The 17809-nt window shown below is 46.7% G+C and overlaps 1 protein-coding gene across 1 annotated transcript in view; it reads left to right on the top strand.

Moving 5' to 3' along the window:
* Positions 1-205: 205 nt before the first annotated feature.
* LOC119373889 (uncharacterized) overlaps positions 206-17809 on the top strand; it is a 72362-nt gene continuing 54758 nt past the window's right edge. Inside the window, exon 1 of the mRNA XM_037643946.2 lies at positions 206-412. Coding sequence (XP_037499874.1) covers positions 364-412 — 49 coding nt within the window. The 5' untranslated portion in view covers positions 206-363. The remainder of the gene's footprint in view (positions 413-17809) is intronic.

Here is a 17809-nt window from a genome sequence, read left to right on the forward strand (position 1 = left end):
TATCCATTCGAAAGAAAATATAAACTAAAACGAAAGCAAGAGGCCCTTTTCCAGCTAAGGACCTTCGGGCCTGTTCCCAGGCCCTTGATTGTCGCTCAACTCTTTCTGCACTCCATTTTGTTTTGTTTCTTTTATTATTGCCCTTCGCCCTTTCTTTCCCTTGCCGACCGAAGACGTACCTGGCGTTCACTTTCAGCGCGTCCTTAAGCAGTCTGTTGTTTCTTGCGGCAACCTTTTTTTTTTCCTGCCGCCACGTCTCGGGAGTAGCGGTCATTCTCGTATTCTATCACCGAGAGGAGAGAACGCTTGTATTTACTGCCGTGCGTGGAGTCTTGGTATCCGTCGCTGGAAGAGGCTGCAATCATGATGAGTTCATCCATGCTCCTGGGTCTCCTGTGTGCTGCGATGTGCGGTAAGTTCGCGCCTTTTAGAAGCGCGATGTTGGCGCCGTGGAGAGCATGCACGGTAGTCGAAAACAAGGCTGCGTAAAAGACACTTTGGAAATTGTATCGTGATACGATACAAGATACTCGGGGAACAAGTATTTGAGCTACACATTCGAGATACTACCGCAGTTAAGATATCTGATACGATATTTTCCAATTGAACCTTAAGACAGTTCGACACATTCGCAGATTTGTTATTGTCGATCCATATAATGTGGAAGCAAACTCTTATGCACAAAAAATGTCTGCTCGAAGATTTATGAACTGCTATCAACTCTGTTTCATATATGAATGACATGTCCGTCAGTACCACGAACGCTTTCCCTTTTTTGGTCTAAGTATACGTTTCATTCCAAAACAAACTATTAGGGTTGTTTTGGCTGGTTAACATGACATGTCTTCATACGCTGCGATATCAGCAGTTTTCGTTTGCACTGTTGTAGTTGGTGGGAGTCGCTACTGTGCTTACCGATCAGCTAGCGGGCTGCCATCTAATTGACAGCTAGAGAGCGGCCACCACCCGCCACTGTGGTCTAACGATTATGATGCTTGAGTGCTGACCCACGGGTCGCGGGATCGAATCCCGGCCACGGCGGCCGCATTTTGGTAGAGGCGAAAATGCCAAAGCTCGTGTGCTTAGATTGAGGAGCACGTTGAAGAAACCCAGGTGGTCGAACTTTCCGGAGCCCTACACTAGGGCGTCTCTCATAATCAAATCGTAATTTTGGGATGTAAAACCCCGACAATTATTATATTAGCGGGTCGCCATCACAGCCTGAGTCGCTTTGGAAGCTTAAGTTCCATAAGCTTAGCAACCATACCTTTTCACTTCATGGCATAGCAGTAAAGTTGCTAACTTTGTATTAGTGAGTCCCTGTACCGGGTACTAACTGTTAGTAAGTATGTTCCAACAATATGTTGCAACTTAGCAGTTGCAACATATGTAGTGAATGTCGTGAGAAGTTTTTACTACCTCAAAGTTAGTAAATACCGCTAATATTTTAAAGAGCGTGTGCGCTCCTTCAGTGTGAGCTCGCAAAGAAATTCCAAGCGGTACTAATTAGAGCCGCTTAGAATATTACAATATACTGCAATATGCGGCCGGTATACACAACATAGAAAATATTATAGCCTTTCCAGGTACTGGCCAAAACATTTGAGCTCTCACGGACAGGGTGGATCCTTGTCCAAAAAAGCGCGTGGCAATGGTTGTGCTGTAGGGTGAAGCGGTGATGACGTATATAAAACCATCTGTATTGCAGGTGCCAATTCAAAAATCACATATCGCATAAAACTAATAACAGAATGAGATACTGAAAGAAAGTAATGCCAATTGACAGGCGGTCTTGATCCATTTTACTTCATATGTTTCCAACTTTGCTAGGAACACCTTCATACAAGATGTCGACTAAATGTGGATCAAAAGTAGAAATTTGACACACTTCTCGAGTTGTATTGCGATAGCAATTAAACGGACACTCTAGGCGGATTTTTGCCGTCGCCGTCGCCGTCATGCTCTGTATAAAGTCCAAATCGATAACATCGCCCCACGAATCGTATGTTCTACACGCAAGCACTGGGGACGAAGGCGGCTGAAGCTGAGATGAAACGAGCCAGCTATATCTGTAGCACGAAGGGTGCATGTGACAACATCGCCCCGCGTGCGAGGCCTGTAGTCGATGGCTCCTCAAGCAGAAAGCAAACGCCCCGGCCGTCTTTCTTCAGGTGAAGGAGCGTCAGGGGGGGGGGGGCTGCATCGTTCAAGCAGCAACTGCGAACTTGGCTCATCAGAACGCGGTCGCGAGCGCTGACGCGCGCGCTATCGACAGACATGAGGACACGGCTCGCAAACTTGCTGCACTCTCAGCGCTTTGCATTTAGAGGACTGACAGCAGGAAAACCGTTTCGGTCCCTGGAGCGGCCGGGTTTCCTTAAACCAATGTTTTGTTGAGTCACACGAGATCGGACACAGAAAAGTTAGCTGCTAGCCTTACTTTGTATAATATTACGGCTCCTTGCTATCGCATTCATTGCTTCGCCCTTGCGGCGAAGCTGATTTCTTTCGCAGGAAATACGTGCGGTGTATGGCCACGAACTGCTTTTTTGAAGCGCACGCGCCTAAGTACAGTGCAATGTATTATGAACAGTAAATAGACCTGCGAAATGTTTCTCTATTAAAATTATAATTTAAGCAAAATGTTGCGAAAAATTACGGCGCATAAGATGACAATTCCGTGCCGCATTTGCTAATAAGCAACGCTGAATAATTTAGGCCAGTCATCAAGCGCTCTATAGGAGAACTCTTCTTTGCTCCACCGAAAAACAATCGTGACATTATTTTTCTGTGGATCCATGGTTTACACATGCCAGCGAACTTTCAAATTGCGTCATGTGGCGAGAAAATCTTTCTTTTTCAGCGAGAATATGTTGATAAAGCGCCACAATATAGCCTCAATTTCTGTCAAGAAAATATGAGATGGTCGCCAGAACACCCGGGTCAATTGACGTGAGTGACCGTGAAGTAATCACTTACAGTGGGTCGAACTTCTCGAATACTTGTGTACTCCACCCCCTTTTTTTTAATTACTGAATTCTGTCGCGCACATAGGTAAGAGGGGCACATCCATAAATTTTTTTTCGGGATGGTGAGAAAGAGTGGGGGGGGGGGGGTGTTGAACCATCCTTTGTGCATGCTCGTGCGTGCGTTTGTATGTGTACGTGCATATACACAGATGCAAAACGAAGAATTTCAGAGAGTCGGGACCCTGGAGTCTGGACCCCCCCCCCTTTCTTTGGCTACGCCAATGATAGATATTGATTTTGCGACGTAAGGCTCCACGGTTAGGATTGTAAATTAGCAAGATTGGCCACATTTGTGACTATTCGATTCCTTAGCGAGAGAGGCTGACCGCCTAAACACTTTTACATAAATACTACCAACTTTTTTTGCAATAATTATGCTGGTTAAAAAAAAACACCTTTGTGGAAAACGTTTTTCTAAATAATGTCTTTTAAGCAGTTCCTAATTGCTAAAAGCATTTCCCCCTTTTATTGGTTAGCTGAAGGACTCCAATCATTTTGAAACACCGCACTTCTTTTCCGGAATCAATTACTGTAAATTTGTTGACAGTTCAAGAGAGCTGTTTTTTTTTTCAGAGTTAGCATGGATGCTGAGATCGTTCTGTGTTTCACTGGGCGATGACAAAATGGCTTCACTATGTGCCGGCAGAATTCAATGTACGTGATTCTGCAATAAGTAAATATGAGCCACTAGTATTTTTAAAGCGCGAAATTTTGCTGTTAAGTGTTTGTTTCGTCTAGAACCTGTGTTTGATATATAACTTTGACAAAATTGTTGTATATTTAGGCAGCAGGGTTCTTCTGGCGGTGACGAGCTATTCGTAATTTCTCAACACGACGTAAAGAAGTAACGTGCGTTATATGTTTCGGTAACGCTAACCAGTTACGTTAGTTTACATACAACGCATAAAGTGGTAACAGGTTTATTTTGTTTATTGCGACGATTAACCTATTTATTTACTGTTAAATTAAATATAGTATGCACGGATTTCACCCCTTTTCCTGATATTGTATCCTTTCTCAAGCTCTCATACCGTCGTTTGAAGCCTCCCTGGTAGTATCACGGCCTCTTCCGAGAACCCAAATACTCTCAAACATGCAGTAGAGGGACAAGCGGTCCACAACCGTATAGTTCAAATGCACGCATTTGAGCAGTTTTTTTTCAATTGACGGTTGAAATGGGAAGGTTTTTCACTATTTCATCTACTTGCATTTCATGCCATCATCAACGACGAATACTCATCAACATCAACATCTAAATTTGCTCTTGTATATTTCAGGGACTTCTGGTAAGCGTTAGTCCTAGCTTCAGCTGGTAAACAAACAGGAAGTTGTTAAACATTCCATTACCGAAACCTATGCGCGTTGGATCGCACATGCCAAGCCCACCATCCCAAGTTTTAGTCTGTTTAATGTATAGCCGCGACAAGTTTCTACCAAGTTTGTTGCTTTGCTAGACTAAGATACTGTCGCTCATAGCTTTGAAATTTGTTGTTTAATAGAACCGGAAGGTATTAAAGGCGCACATGACGCGACACGTTCTATCGGTAACGGTAAAATTCCCTAAACCGTATCCTGCGAGCAGCCGTAGCAGTTTAAATAATGAACTGCGCTATTGGTCTTTACGAATCACTTATCGTAAGAATCCACGCAATTATCGTCCTCACCAGTCACCATCTCAACCCTTTTGGCCCTGGCGTCGTAAATTGACGACACCACATAAAATTTCCCCTAGCACCTCGGAAACGAAACCAAAACTGCTAAATTTTGATCCCCACTGCGATCGATATCACCATCGTGGCATTTTTTTTTTTGGAGTTGGGAGCCGCAAAAAAGAAGCTTGACCGAAGTCATGGGTGACGCCGAGGCGGGCAAGCGTTGTTTTTGGGACGAAGTCCTGAAGTTGTTTCAAGGACTTCCACACTTCCAAATACAACATTGGTTCAAATTTTGTGTACTCTAGTGATGAGCAGGAACAAAAAAAAATCAATTTTTCTCATTTCATGACCACTGAGGCCTACTGAGCTAATTTGAGGCCATGTCTATAAATCCATAAATACACCATGGGCTCAATTTTTTGTTTGTTCTGTTCTGAGGTTTCAACTATTAAGAACATACGTACTAAAATATCCGACAAAAATAAAAAAAAAATCCAGGGCTGAAAGGGTTAAAACCAGACACGTCCCACTCTCCCCTCGTGATAAAAAAAATAGTGTTTATGTCTGAAGACGTGGTGGTCCTAAAAAAGTAATTTGTATACGTTTCAAGAAAATCGACACAGGTCTGGTGTTTACATCGCATCCTCATTCACCCCATTTTACTCTCGTTATAATTCAACCGGCGACCGAAGCGAAATTTGAAATCTCTGCGCGAGCGTATTGCCTGAGGCATCCTTCACTTTTCAATGCTCGTTTCACCTGTGACCGAAGGAATGCGTTTTTTGTGTGCAGCACACGATGCTGTCGTCGCATCGAATCTTTGGCATCGAGCATCGCGCGATCGATGCACGGGCTGTCCATCGCGGCCACAGTCACGTCGTCACTTTCTCGTGTGAACGCCGGCACCGGCACAAATTCATGCTTATTTTTCCTCCACCAATCTCGCTCCCTCTGTGGGAATGTTCGCAAGGGAGCGCTCGGCCGTCGCTTTCTCTGATGACGGTCAGGTGCCAACGGCAGTCTTTTCTCGCACCAGGCGACCACAGCATAAAAAGATGTACACGGTTCTGATCGTCCATTATCTGATGTATAGATCGAATCTCTTATGTAGGAGTGGGAGTCGAACACCACAGAAAGGAGGTTACGGAGGAAGGAGGTGATACGATGAAGCTTAAATAATAAGGATGATTCATAATTACCTTTCTCGTAAACAAGGTAACGATATACTTAGGCTACGACAAATGTATTAATATGGAGTGTGCAACGCATTCAGTACAGAAATACAGCATTCAATACATTATTCCAAAGGAGCAAGGAGAATCGTAAAGCAAATATTGGCCTCGGCGTGCAATCAACCGATTTTGCAGGATATTAACTGCGGAATGCTGGCACCTTCCTAAACTCACGTGGTTTACATTGAGGATATTGAATAATCAGTTTAAACGCAGTCATTTTAGATGTGCCGTAGCAGTCACGAGCGCCATATTTATAAGAGAAAAAACATCCCCTCACAGAAACTGTATAAGAAACTTCTGTGCGACCCGAGCTTAACCCATTAAGGCCCAAGCAAAAACTATTTGTTGAATTTATTTGAAATTTCGCGCACTTATCTAACTACAGTAGACAACAACATCTGGCAATTTTCATTGAGTTACATCTATTTCTTCAGAAGTTATCATACTGTACTATAGAAAGTACGCTGGGCTCTTCCGATAGCAGTGCAGGCTGTCTCGGCACAAGAATAGCAAGCATGCTTGGCCCTTGCCATACTAAAACCAAAGTTGTTTTGGCACATGCAACTTGTCAAGGCAGCGACGCATCATGCAAAACGTTGTACCATACTTTTCGCAGCATCATTTCTATTTATCACAGACAGTGCACTTCAACCGTTTTTCAATCTTCTTTTGAAAATGCCCATATGGATGGAGGGGACTGGCAGGCACATTGGACACGGAACGCCTCTTGATAGTTCTATTGTATACATGGCACAGGTAATGTCTTGCAAGTATGCAGGCGAATGAGAGCAGGTGATGCATAGAGGGTTTGCTACCCTCCAGGAGGTTGGCAGATCCTCTATGCATTCAGTGCAGCAATGTTGATGGTCTGTGTAAATAGGGCCTTCCATGACTTTTTCCCACGAATGAAAATTCTGTAGTTATACGCAGCTTGACTGCGGAGGTGAATCTCTCCCATGCCAATATTTCTCTAGCTGCTGACGATGTTTCATGATGGCACTACGCTTTTCTTTTGAGTTGATGATCATCTGCTTACAGAGCGTAGTGGCTCGACAGTGTCATAGTTCATCGCCATAGCAACTATGCTATTGTCTTTGCCCTTTACGAAAAGAAACTCGTTTCCCGGATTGAAACAGAAGCAGTCTTCCCGATTTCTTTCGTTCCATCAGGCAGAAGGCATTCATTCCCACAGCCGTCTTCCCCCTCCTCCTCAGCCGTTTCGGAGTGACAATTATTTCACCAAGAGGATATCGTATATCCCTGCCGGCATCTGTTGCAGTTTCCCGAGTCTCAAATGACGGTATAAACGGCATTCTTCTGACAAAAATACCTGGTTCGATCTGTGAGGCAACCTAAAACGCAATGCACATGTAAGCTCTCACAAAGGCCCAGTGTACTACGAAAAGTACACCAACGTTTGATTACCCCTCAGAGCAAAACTGTGCACTACAGCTGATTCTTGCGCTTCGCCGCGATGATATTGTTCTTCCTGAAGCACAATCAATCTGTTTTTTCAATATATACAGTGTGAAACCTTAAATTAATTGAGAAAACGCAGTAGTCGTCACATGCGTTCGACGGGCGCTCGTTTTCCAAAAGTTTGACAACTCGTAGCACAGAAAAAATTGACCTGAGTCAATATGTTCAATTAGGAGTGTCTTGCTGCAGCCTTTAGCATCAAAAATGCAAATATGAAAAATTAGAATATTGAATAGTGTATTTTCTATTCCAAAAAAATGAAGTGTACTTTGTAAAGTACGCTGGGCACTAATGGGTTAAACATTGCAGCAGGGATAAGTTTTGCAAATGGGAGCTCTATTCAGAGGTTTTGCATGCAAACGGACTCAGCTAGTGTTTAGTGCTGCAAATAACGCGTTAGAAATGAAGAACTTCAAAGGTGCAATACTCAATAATAAAAAAAAAATGATGAACGTACAAACTGAGGAAAAAAACAACCACGAGGCGATGGATATTGTATGGATTACGCGCAAAAAACAAAGAGAAATGCAGGTGAAAGCCAAAATTTCTGTGAAGTACCTCAACAATCTTTTAATTTCGTTTGAGTTATATTCGCTTTCTAAAATATTAAATGAAATATTAGTTTGTTTCAGACTTTTAGGACGGAGAAATGCTTTGTGCAAATCTTGAATCGCTAGAATGAAGAAGCGATGCGACCCTTGGGGACGTTGCGTTGCATTACTGCTTATTAAAAATCAAAATTCTATGATTATAGTACAACCATATCATTTGCAGCCATAATACCACAATTTTGCTCTTAATAGATGATGCGTGCTCGTGTTACGCGAAGAAAATTTTTATTATCCTAGTCTCTCGATCTTAAATTACTTGCACTGACATGAAGGGACTCTTCGAAATGATTCTTTCATGAAAGAGTAGACTTCTGCACAGTTCTAGGTCAGTTAAACGGGAAAGCTTTCACCACGACAAGATCTTGGGACCATAGTCTTGAGCAAACAAAAACAAACAAACAAACAAACAATCAAACAAACAAACAAACAAACAAACAAACAAACAAACAAACAAACAAACAAACAAACAAACAAACAGCCTGCTGGGCTAGTTGGAATACCGAATTGTGGCGCATTTCGAGCGCTTAAACGAGATAGGAAAAAAATGAGCGGTCACGGAAAGAAAAAGGGACAGTAAGTCCCTTCTTGTTTCCGTATCAACCCGTTTTTTTCTCCTATTTCGTTTAAGCGCTGGATATGTATCAACGACAACGAGAAGGTTAATGCGATTTCTGAAGGCTAGCGGACTAACTGATCATATGTTCTTAGTTTTGTGACATGGAGCTCGAAATCGTTACCGCGTTGGTGGCATTAACCCTGCACTTGCTTTTCTTCGGGCTAGCCTTAATTTGTGTGTGCGGCCTGTCAGAAAACTATCGTCATCATACATACGTCCCCCCACACCCCCGTACCCAACCTCAATGGAGAGGTCCATCGCGTAGCGCGAGGTCTCACGTTCCACGCTCGTGTAGAAAGGTCCCCTCCAGGGGATCGGAATCCAGTGGAAGGCTGGACAGAGAGGGACAGAATCACTAGATACTGTGACATCACAAAATTTTATCAAAAATCCAGGTGTATTTATCCACCCCCAAGCCCCAAACTCGACAGGGCCCAATCGGTAGTTTGAAGGCAATTACAAGCCCAGACCTTCCCCAACCCCGTTCACCTCAGGAGGATATACCCAGACGTCTATTCAGACGATAATTGCAAATTATGCGGCTGGACTAACGCATCTCTTAGGCACATTCTCTGGGAATGCGCGGTTATAGGCGAAGAACATGCAGTCTCCCCAGATCAAGCTGCAGCGCGGTGGACGGCCGCGCTGCGCATCGCAAACCTGCAAGATCAATTGTGGGCCATCCAGCAAGCCCGTGAGGCAGCGAGGAGACAGGGTCTCCGGTCCTCCTCGGGGGCGGCCTAGGCCCAGGCCACGAATTTGCCGGAGTTCCTAATAAAGTTGCTACCACCACCATAAACGGGTATGTGCCACAGAAATTGGGTAAATGCCACTATTCACCACTGGTCCACTAAAAAGAAAGAATGCAACAACTTAGTATCACCAAGCTAAAGCCTAGCAACGCCTTAGAAGCAATCTAGAAACAACGTGCAGCGCCTAGCTAAGGCCTAGAAACAACCTAGAAGCAACCAGATTAGTCTTCAGAATCGTCCAGTTTTGCTGTTTCAAGGCTTGCGCGGCTTTGTGCAAGCTTCGCCAATTTCTCTGCCCCCCCCCCCTTTTTTAACCTGTACACAGTTCAGGACAGCAACCGGTGCACTATCCTGCGTTTCACGTATCCTTATCCTCCTCCTGTGATCAATGTGAGTAAAGCGAAAGCTTAAGATGCATCATCAAACACGGAAACTGAACGTCGGCGCCACCGGTGTCGGCGGCAACACGAGGGATGCGTGAAATCATCACATGATGACGCCATCCTATGACATCATCATGACACCACCGACCAGTAAAACTTGTGACGTCATAATGACGTTACTTAAAGTGGCATATAGCATCATGACGTCATCACATGACATCATCGCGTGGTCAATGGTGGGCCGATTCCGGAGGCGGTGTAGAACGACGCGGGGCGCAGAAAGCTTCAAACGCCTCCGATCTCGGAGGCAGTGCGAAACCACGTTGGGTGCACAAAGCTTCCGGAAGGGGGGCGGGGGGGATGAATGCGATCGACTGAGAAGAAAAATAAGGTGGTTTTCGTCTTCGAGTCGTTTTAGGCAAATGACTAAGGGGCCGTATGACATTTACTAATGTAGACATGAACAGACTTGTAATAAGGTTACTTGAGAGCGGAAAGAGTGAAACATGAGTGAACTTTATATCCAGAGGCACGGAAGATTGAACTTGTTGGCACATTTTACTGTTAGTTCTGAGACACGCTAGACAACGACACAAAGGACTTACACTACGTTGGCGCAGCGGCTATGTAGTATGTCCTGGTCTCGTCGCCTAGCGCTTGTCAGAACTAAAAGTAAGCTTTAATTAAAAAACAAAAAATAAAACGCGTATTCCGCATGTCGTTTGCTTTGCAGCGACGCGAGGGTTAAATTTGAGGACTCCATCAAAAATCTACGCCATAGTAAGTACGATGACAGGTGCAACGCAGCTGTGTGAAGGTTGCTGGTACGATGTGATTATTTTCGGGCAATTGCTGGTGCGAACTGAAAGTGACGAATTCGGTCTTGCAATTTGCAACAGCCTTACTTTGTTCACACCCTCCTAGAGACGTTCTCAAGGACTTCTGTCAGCTTATCAGCGATACGGTGCACTCGGTGCAGTTAAATATAGACTTGTCGTCTGCGTACGTGATGCATTTGGCTGCCTAGATGGATAGGTCATTAATGTAAATGACAAATGTAATTGCTTTAGATCAGGTGCCGGAAATCCCAACCACTTGATCACTGTCTTGGAAACGCGCTTCAATTATAGCGGCGGCCTCATTAGTATACTAATTGGTATACCTATGGGCGGATACAACTTTTGCGAAGAAAATCGTGTGACTAATAGTGCCGAATACCTTAGATATGTCGAAAGAAAGGGAATTTTTTTTCAATGTGCTCGTTTCTGTGATAGACACAATCAAACGAATCCAACAGGCAATTAGGCCTGCGTGTGTACAGGGGACATTAACTGTTGTCTTTCACTGTAGTGTGGTAATTATGGCAAAAATTGAATTTACCTGAAGTGACGAAAGATCACCTTTTCCGTCGGAGGCATCCGAACCCACAAACTTGAAATTTCGCGTCCGAGGCTCTAACAAGTGAACTACGATGGAAGGCGCTTCCCCATCCACTTGGTTGGGTATTTCTGGGCGTTTAATTCCCTTGAATGTTAGCCAGCGCCACTCGTAGCTAGACGAGTGTGGGATACTCCTTTTGCCAAAAGGCGTCGCATGGCACGTAATCTTCTCACGAGGCGACAGCTGACCAAAAGGCGGCAGCTGGCAAATGGAGTATTCCGCAATCCTTTTGCTCCGCCATAAATCCTCGTCTTTATCTTCTTTATCGCCTCAGTTTCACGGTTTTGCAAAGACGAAGTGACAGTCAGACGAACGCCGTTTCCTTCATTTTTTTTTAAACAGCGCAGCTGCCGCCGTTCCTATGTAAACAGTGCACACAGACTCGGGCGGGTATGTGCCACAGGAATAGGGCAAGCCACACTAGCGAGTACAGCAGGGGGCGAAGGAATGCGAAGACATTACAGGAAGAGTGTGTGAAGGAGAGGGATGGAGAATGGTGAGGAAGGAGGTTGGGGCCTAGGGTGGGAGAGGGTAAAGCCTAGTAAATCGAGTAGTGCTGAGCATAGGTCGGCAAGCTCACTCATGAGTCGACTCACTCAAACTCACTCAGACTGAGATCAGCCCGTGAGTATGAGTTTGTGTGAGTAATATTTTGGTGAGTATGAGTCCGAGTGAGTCCACTTGAAAAAAATGTTTAGCGAACCTGAGTTCGAGTGAGTCTGGTTGAGGAAAATTTTGGTGAGTCTGAGTCCGAGTGAGCCCTAAGCGCAAAATATATATCTTGAGTAAGCCTGAGTGAGCTCCACCTTTCATTGCCGACCTTTGGTCCTATCTACTCATCTTCAGCATTACTGACAGCCTTATATCGGGTTACGTTTATACTCAAGTTTATTCACACATATCTCAACGCATTCACGTTCACGTGCCACCTCGATATTTAGTGGTCATAGACGTGAATTGAAAGAGGGGCCAAGACCTCCCCCCCCCCCCCCGCCCCGCAACCTCTTTCACACAAAGTTCTTGATAAAAATTTCTCGTTTATGTAGGGCATTTCATAAAAATGTCCTTGCTAGATTACTGATGACTCGTATTTGAAGGTATAAGATCAAAAGATGTATCGAAGAGCACCGATTATGTGAGATACTGGCATTAAAGAGCAAGGCCACCAAGATCGAAAAAAAAAGGTAGTTTTACGCTCAATTAGGACTCATGAGTCAACTCACTCAGGCTCACTTAGACTCAAGCCAAGCCGTGAGTCTGAGTCTGAGTGAGTCCGGCTAAGTAATATGTTGGTGAGTTTGAGTCCGAGGGAGTCCAGTTGAGAAATATTTTAGTGAGTCTGAGTCCGAGTGAGTCAGGTCGAGGAAAATTTTGATGAGTCTGAGTCGGGGTGAGCCCCGAGAGCAGAATATATTTGGGGAGTGAGTCTCAGTGAGCTCCAAATTTTTTGCCGACCTATGGTGCTGAGGCAAAGAGCCGGGAAGGAGGAGGGAGGCGAGCGTTAAGCGAAAACTCGGCTCGGCGAAGTGAAAAGGAGGAAGGAAAGGAGTAGGAGAGGAGATCAGAAGTGCAGAGGAGGAGAAAAAGAAATAAATAAAACGAAATAAAATTTCTTGTGATGCGGGATTCGAACCCGGCGAGTGTTGTAAGGCGAGCACTGTGATCACTCGGCTATCCAGGCATGGTAGTGGCACACTCATTTTCGGGAATCATATGATTGCATTGCTATGGGCGAGAGCACGCGAAGATAGAGAGAAATAGAGATAAAGAAAGATACAAAGAATGCAAGACAGAAGAAAAAAGAAATAGAAAGAAAAATAAAGAGAAAGAGAGAGAAAGAATGCACAGCATGGCTAGGGAGTAGGAAAGGGAGGAGAATGTGAGGGAAATAAGGAGGGCAAGACCACCAGCTCTGCTGTGTCCACAGTCTTCGTACCACTAGTGCATAGCTACATACATACATACAATAACTTTATTGGAGTCCTGAGGGACAAGATTAGAAGAGGCCAAGAGAACTTCCTGGTCAAGTTGGTGGCTCCACCCATGTCGGCACTGGGACATGATGACTCTCGGTGACGACACGAGCCCTCTGGACGGCTTGTAGTTGACACGTGAGATCCGGACTGCGCAGTCACTCATCCCAGCTGACCGCGTCGTGTTGAGTGGAGCCCACGTTAAATGGGCACAGTCAGAGCGTATGGTCAAAGCAACAGGTTTTAAGTGTGGAGCACTTTAGGGGAGCGGCTCCATCTCACGTGGTGTGATCCCGCTCACAGTAACGTGTTCAGTACAGGTCATAACATGGCTAGCAATGCTCAAACCCGGGTTTAAATGAACGAACAAGGTCTAAAATTACATATTTAACAGAAAAAAGCCAAGAAGTAATCGCATTAATTAATTGAAGATCGCTAAAACGTTTCAGAAACATGCGGGGCGCAAGTGAGGGCGCCACCGCCCCTACGAGCGAGCGAATGCACCTCCTCCTGCGCTGCCTCTGCGTCGGCGCTGCGTCGCTGCGTGACTACACCTGATGGGGAAGACAATCTGACGGAACTCGCTGCAGTCGATGCGTACCTCACCTGCCGTAACAAGCAGGAAGTCGACAAAGGGCAGCAAAAAGTAGCGCACATGTCGCACACCGAGTATGTGAATCTGCCTAATAAGATTCTGCTCGTGCCGGGGAAATCCTACATGCTTACCTCAAACATTGGCGTCATTGACGCTTCCGTAAACGGAGCAGTGGGAACTCTACGAACGGGAATCGCTGGGCACCCGTGCGATGCATTTCGTCAGGTTCACAGTAGTGGAGCTGCGATACGTTTTTTGTGCCCGCATTTAGAACACGACTCTGTAAATTTGGGATTGGAACTCCGCTTCCTCATGCGCGGGGTCACGTGATCAGCAAGACTGGAGTGCTCCCAGATCCGCAGAAGACAGCTGCCATCGCCGCTTTCCCTCCACCCACCGACAAGAAGGCTGTGCGCCGATTTCTCGGCTTGTGCGCCTATTACAGACGCTTTGTCAAAGACTTTTCACGGATAGCCGAGCCACTAACGCAGCTCACGAAGACCGACGTCGAATTCAGGTGGCAAACAGCGCAAGTCGAAACATTTCATGAACTTAAACGACGCCTGCAGACACCTATACTTGCGCATTTCGACGAATACGCCGATACGGAGATTCACACCGATGCAAGCAGCGTAGGACTCGGCGCCTTCCTTGTGCAGCGGACGGGTGGACTGGAAAGGGTTATCAGTTATGTTAGCCGGTCGCTGTCTAAGGCAGAGGCCAACTATTCCACAACAGCAAACGAGTGCCTCGCCATCATCTGGGCTACGTCAAAGTTTTGCCCCTACATCTACGGCAGGCCCTTCAAAGTTGTGAGCGACCATCACGCCTTGTGATGGCTAGCTAACTTGAAGGACCCTTCAGGTCGCCTCGCACGGTGGAGCCTAAGACTTCAAGAGTTTGACATTACCGTCGTGTACAAGTCCGGAAGGAAACACTCCGACGCCGACTGCCTGTCTCGTGCCCCCGTCGACCCACCACCGCCCGACGACCCGGATGATGACAGCTTCTTGGGAGCCATAAGTGCCGACGACTTCGCTGAACGACAGCGAGCCGACCCGGAACTGAAGGGCCTTGTGGATTACACCGAGGGCAAGACCACCGTTGTTCCGAAGGTATTCACGCGGGGACTGACGTCGTTTTTCTTGCGCAACGGTGTCCTCCTAAAGAAGAACTTCTCACCGCTTCGAGCCGATTGCCTTCTCGTGGTACCCTCGTCATTGCGGCCAGAGGTCCTTAGGCTCTCCACGACGACCCGACGTCTGGACACCTGGGTGTTTCTCGCACGCTTTCACGAATACAGGAGAAGTACTACTGGCCACGCCTTTCCGCCGACGTCACCCGTTACGTAAAGACCTGCCAGGACTGTCAGCGACGCAAGACACCGCCCACTAGGCCAGCCGGACTTCTGCAGCCTATCGAGCCACCTCGACGGCCGTTCCAGCAAATCGGGATGGACTTACTGGGGCCGTTCCCGACGTCCAATACCGGAAACAAGTGGATCGTCGTGGCAACTGACTACCTCACCCGCTGCGCCGAGACAAAGGCCTTACCCAAAGGCAGTGCCGCCGAGGTAGCCAAGTTCTTCGCGGAGCACATCGTCTTGCGTCAAGGCGCCAAAGAGGTCCTCATCACAGACAGAGGTACCGCCTTTACTGCGGACCTAACTCAGGCGATCTTCAAATACAGCGAGACGAGCCACCGCCGCACCACCGCCTACCACCCGCAGACCAATGGCCTCACCGAGCGTCTAAATAAGACCATCGCCGACATGCTGGCCATGTACGTCGACGTCGAACACAAGACATGGGACGCCATTCTTCCGTACGTCACCTTCGCGTACAACACGGCCGTACAAGAAACCACACAGATGACGCCATACAAGTTGGTCTACGGACGGAGCCCAGCAACGACACTCGACGCCATGTTACCAAACGTGACCGACGAGGAAAACATCGACGTGACCACCTACCTACAGCGCGCCGAAGAAGCACGACAGCTCGGCCGCCTACGGATCAAGAACCAGCAGACGAATGACAGCCGCCGCTACAACCTTCGACGACGCCACATGGAATACCAACCCGGTGACCGTGTATGGGTATGGACGCCAATACGTCGACGGGGACTTAGTGAGAAGCTTCTTCGATGATACTTCGGTCCGTACAGGGTACTTCGACGCCTCGGTGCACTCGACTACGAAGTTGTCCCTGACGGCATTACGAACTCTCAGCGGCGCCGTGCACGACTTGAAGTCGTCCATGTCGTGCGCCTCAAACCATATTACGCGCGTTAGCGCATCTGAGGACTGTCATTTTGCTTTATTATTGTACTTTCTTGCTCGTGCTTATTGTTTATTGTACTTTGTTGCTTTATTCTTGTTATTTATTGTTGCATGTATTGGCCACCCCCCCGTGTTCTGTTTTAAGCATCGGGACGATGCTTTTTCAGAGGGGGGCATTGCAACGTGCGTTTCTTTATCACTTTTGCTGTATTCGGCTTTCGGCCACAAAGACTGTGAGCAACGCTCAGCGCGAACCGCGCCTCATTGTTCGAGAAGCTTCGCGATCATTGTAGATCGTTTTGTTAAGATTGCGCTCAAGACGCGCACACTCGAGCTTATTCTAGAATTTGCACGACAGCCAGCGATAACGCTGGAATATTCGACGGCACATGTTTAAATGCCAACGCGCTTCACCGCTTGTCAGTTGATCGACGGTCGACGCTCTGTTCGCCGCTATCAGTGCATACCGTGCGTATTGCTGTGAATTAACTTTCCGTTTCTCGGCCACAAGTTCGGCCAAATAAACGGTTTCATCTTGAACACGCGCCCCGCCACGGTGGTCTAGTGGTTATGGCGCTCGACTGCTGACCCGCAGGTCGCGGGATCAAATCCCGGCCGCGGCGGCTGCATTTTCGATGGAGGCGAAAATGTTTGAGGCCCGTGTACTTAGATTTAGGTGCACGTTGAAGAACCCCAGGTGGTCGAAATTTCCGGAGCCCTCCACTACGGCGTCTCTCATAATCATACGGTGGTTTTGGGACGTTAAACCCCAGATATTATTATCTTGAACACGCCGGCTGCTGTCTTCATCGACGTCCAATAGCACATAAAGGTGTTTCCACAAGGGTTTTTCGTGCTGTAGTATATCGCCTGCAGGTCAGAAAGAAATGATCAATAGTTTCCAGCTCACCACAGAATGCGCACAGTGGAGAAGGCGCCTGAGCAGACCTGTGTTAATAGAAATTTAGTTTCGGTACCCGACATCGTAGCCTCCTAATTGACACTTGCAGTTTACGGGTTTGGCTAAATGACCTCCGCCAGGGATATAGTAAGTGCCGATATTCTGTGGAGCTTGTCAATGCTGTGTCTGCAAAGAATTCCATCATGCTACGCCTGCGAAATGGGGGTCACGTGACTTTAGGCCGTGTCACGCGAACACCGCTTCAACTCTTTCGCTACCGTAAGAAAAGAAAAAAAAAACGTGCCAAATTTACTGAAAAATCTTTTTTCGCGGAACTTGAATGCCTTTTTTTTTCTGAATAAACGGTACCATACTTCCAATTCAATGGGGTTCCTTTATTTCACTAATCGCGTAAAAAAAGATAACTCGAAGGTGGCTTCACCGCATGGCAATACAATGAAAAATGACAATAAAATGAAAGCCGAGACACAAATGGCTCAACATAAAGTCCCTCTATTTTTCAAAAGTAGCGAAAGGTCTTGATCCAGCCGCCGCGCCCTGCGATAGGTGGGTTGGCGACACGTGACCTTTTCGCCTTCGCGCCCCGCCCAAAGGGTCCAGCGGCGGCAGCGCTGTGCCGGCGATAGGTACGGATCACTGTGTTTTCAAGCGTGGAGTGGGGCGATTTTAGCACGTAGAGAGTACTTCACGCGCCTCTGTCGCACTGTTGTTGCAAACTAGAAGCGTTTATGTACCTGAAGTTGAGTGGACGCAGGAATTCCGCGTTTGAATTTAATGTTTGGAGCGTGACGTGCTAGTATGCCGGGTCTCTATGCCTTCGGTTGGCTCCCCGCGCGGA

Source organism: Rhipicephalus sanguineus, chromosome 11 (genome assembly GCF_013339695.2).
Source record: "Rhipicephalus sanguineus isolate Rsan-2018 chromosome 11, BIME_Rsan_1.4, whole genome shotgun sequence".
Lineage (NCBI taxonomy): Eukaryota > Metazoa > Arthropoda > Arachnida > Ixodida > Ixodidae > Rhipicephalus > Rhipicephalus sanguineus.